At 60.1% G+C, this 3032-nt stretch overlaps 1 protein-coding gene across 1 annotated transcript; it reads left to right on the top strand.

Annotated features, from left to right (window-relative positions):
* Nucleotides 1–3032, top strand: LOC125130331 (verprolin-like). The gene is made up of 3 exons (XM_047785708.1): nt 1–636; nt 2235–2322; nt 2731–3032. Exons 1-3 carry the CDS (start codon nt 1–3, stop codon nt 3030–3032), a joined length of 1026 nt encoding a protein of 341 aa, XP_047641664.1.

Raw genomic sequence — 3032 nt, 5'->3', positions numbered from 1 at the left:
ATGGCCCCCAACTCCCACCCCCGACAGGTCTGGGCCGCCCCCTGCCTCGCCCGCGCCTCGGTCAGGGGCTGCTCGCCGCTCGGTGCCCACGCCACCTTGCTGTCCCTCAATTCCGCAAACATCTGTTGCGCGCCCACTATGAGCCAGATCCGCGCCAGCCTCCCCCCCCAACCCCCATCTCTTCCCCCGCCACCCTCCCCTTCCCAGCCGGCCCGGCCTGTCGGCTTCGTGACAGCCGCCGCCGCCGAAGCCCAGGCCCCGCGGGAGCGGCCGGAGAGGAGCCGCCGCATGGCTGGCTCCGACACCGGCCTCCCCGGCGGCTCCAGGGGCAACGGAGGGTGGAGGCCGCTGAAGCGAGACAGGAGTCGGGCCGCAGAGTTGGCAGAGCTGGGCGGGGGAGGGGGAGCCCATGGGCGGGCTTCTCTCCGGGTCTCTAAGGCCTGTCTGTCTCCTCATTCCTTTGCCCTTGGGTTGGGCCCGGGCCGGGACCCCGCCTGGCTGCGCGCGCTGGGGAAGCAGTTGGCTCCTGCGCCCCCTCCCCCAGTCCGGGTGATTTACACGCCGGCTCCGCGCAGCGGCCGCTTCCCAATCAGGAATATCGACCCCGGGCGGGGCCCCCGGGCCGCATCGATCCCTGTAAGGCTCGGGATTTAAAAATGTCAAATTTGCCTTTTCCAGGCGGGCGGAGGGGGCGGAGGGGGTGGGGGCTTGGAGGAGGACTGCTTGGGGGTGGGGGGGGCGGACAGTGGGGCATCGACCAGGTGCCTGTGCCCTGAATGAGAAGCGACCTGGCCGTGGCCGGGTCCTGACATTATCTGGCCATCCTTAGGTCGCAGTCGCCTCTGGATGGGGACGGGAAGGAAGCCTTTCTCCCTCTCCTCATCCCAATGGGCCTCACTGTTGCACCAAGGTATTCCCAGAGGGAGAAGCCCCAGAGGAACAAAGAGACCCCTAATTGTAGGCAGACAAATTTGGAAGAGGTGGAGATCTACAGACAGAAGGAGGGGTGTGGCGACAAAACTATAGCGGTTCCAAGAGATACTCTATGTTTAAAGAAGCGCAAGGCAAAGGGAAAGTGGCTCAAAGACACATTGAACAAAATAGGGGACCAGAGACCCAGAATCATCTCTACTCTCTGCCTTGTAGACCCAGGAGATTCAGGACTGGGAAGGTCAACCTTTTGGTGTATTTTGAGAGTGGGGAAGGGGGGTGGAGACAAAGCCAGGTGAAAAGAGAGGAGAGGACTTAGAATATAATTCACATTGTCCTCCCAAGGTATCAACCAGAAACTGAACTTGAAATCCAAAAGGTAAGAGTCCTTGAAGCCACTAGCCCAGGCCCCAAAGTGGTGGTCTCTCTTGGAGGTCTGATGGTCCGCCCCTTCCCTTCCTGAAATCTCCCTCATCCTCTCTGTCCACCACTAGCTGGAGGAAGCCAGATGGGTTAGAGATCGCATCTTATATTAGAGACTATATGTAAGGGAGGCTGCGTGTATGTGTGTGTATATATGTGAACTATAGAAAACTCTGGTAAATAAACACATCCTTCCTCAGGACCTAGCAACTGGGTCTCTGGACTTTGGAAAAAGCAACTGCTACTTTCAGGAAGCTTGGGAAAGGGATGATGTTTGAGATGGAGGTGGTGGAAGGGAGCGTTGTCCAAACCAGCATCCTTGCAGTTAATATCTATCCCCCCCACCCCAGTCGCACACCTCAGCTGTCACCATGCACACTCCTGTTTCCTACAGGATTGGAGACAGCTGACAGCGGGGGGGGGGGGGTTGCACAGATACGCAGGGAAAGGTGGCAGCTCATCCTCAGATACACGCGGCACACACCTCCACTGTCAAAATCAGGCCAACACATCCCTTACATTGACACACACAGTAACTGATCCCTACACGAGACCCACATCCATCAATCCCTGTCACACACCACCTCTGTGTGTATAGACAATTCCTCCTAGGTCGGGGCGAAGGGCCTGGTCTTCAGGCCTGTCTATACCATTTCTTGACATCTTAGACTTTCAATCACCTAACCTGGGCAGAGGGCTTAGGTCCCCGTCCCTGCTCCCCAAATTCTGTAGCCAGGGCCAGCCTGGACAGCTAAAAGGCTGAGCTCAAGGTTGTCAAGTACCAGGGTTGAGGCGAAGAACTGGGAGCTGACCAGGCAGTGGGGTTGTTACATGCCTCCCTTATTCTCCCTCCTGCCTCTTTCCCGGCACGTCCACTCGAGGACCAGGCGGCCCGCCGCCCGCCTGTCAGTCGAGTAATGAATGCGCGCTCCGGGCCCCGGGCCCCCCCGGAGTCGTTCATCACTGCCAGTACCGCCCACCTCTCTGCAGCCCGCCGGGAGGGCTAAGCGGTCCAGGCGGTGAGAGCCCCTCTCCCCCCACCTCCACTACTAATTGTCAGATTGAGATGTTGATTTGTCAAATGGGAGCTAGCGCCAAAGAATCCGCAGTAAAACCTGGACTCCTTGAACTCCTTTCGGGCTCGCCTAGTCTTGGAGCTTTTCTGGATTTGATGTGCTTGTGTTGGATTTCACTTAGGAGATCCGGAAATAGAAGCGCAGTATCATTTGATTCCAATAGGAGGCGCACCAGGCTACAGACCCCAAAGGGGGCTCGTCCTGGGCTCGGTTGCACTTCTGCAGACCCGAGGTCCTGGGGCTTCGTCCCGCAGCCTCCCAGCAGGGGGCGCGTAGGCCACCATCCTCCTCTCCCCTGCAGCTAGAGTCCCCGCTTCCGCACTGGAAGCCCCCAGGCAGTCGTCCCCAAGTCCGCATTCAGGAATCGCCGGGAGCCACGTCCCGCCCTCTCCTCCAGGTGCCTCCGGCCTCCCGCAGTCCTCCATTCTCCTGCAGGAGGCTCCCATAGTGCAGGTCAGCTTGCCCTGCCCTAAGCGCCTAGGCTGCAGTCCCACCTCCGCCCTCCCCCGCCCCCGCCCCGAGCTCCCCCGCGGCCGGCTGAGTGACGGGCGGCCGGTGATTATGCGGAGGGGGAGCGGGGTGCGCCGCGGGCGGCAGCGCTGA

This window comes from Phacochoerus africanus, chromosome 7 (assembly GCF_016906955.1).
Source record: "Phacochoerus africanus isolate WHEZ1 chromosome 7, ROS_Pafr_v1, whole genome shotgun sequence".
Lineage (NCBI taxonomy): Eukaryota > Metazoa > Chordata > Mammalia > Artiodactyla > Suidae > Phacochoerus > Phacochoerus africanus.
The sequence above is the reverse complement of the archived record's forward strand: the minus strand, read 5'-3'. Positions and strand labels throughout refer to the sequence as shown.

Bases quoted from the DNA above. Each gene is read 5' to 3' on its own strand.
- LOC125130331 (XM_047785708.1), top strand. From the start codon at position 1: ATGGCCCCCAACTCCCACCCCCGACAGGTCTGGGCCGCCCCCTGCCTC. The intron at 637-2,234 runs GTAAGGCTCGGG...CGTCCACTCGAG, and splicing joins CCCGGGCCGCATCGATCCCT to GACCAGGCGGCCCGCCGCCC. The intron at 2,323-2,730 runs GTACCGCCCACC...TCTCCCCTGCAG, and splicing joins GGAGTCGTTCATCACTGCCA to CTAGAGTCCCCGCTTCCGCA.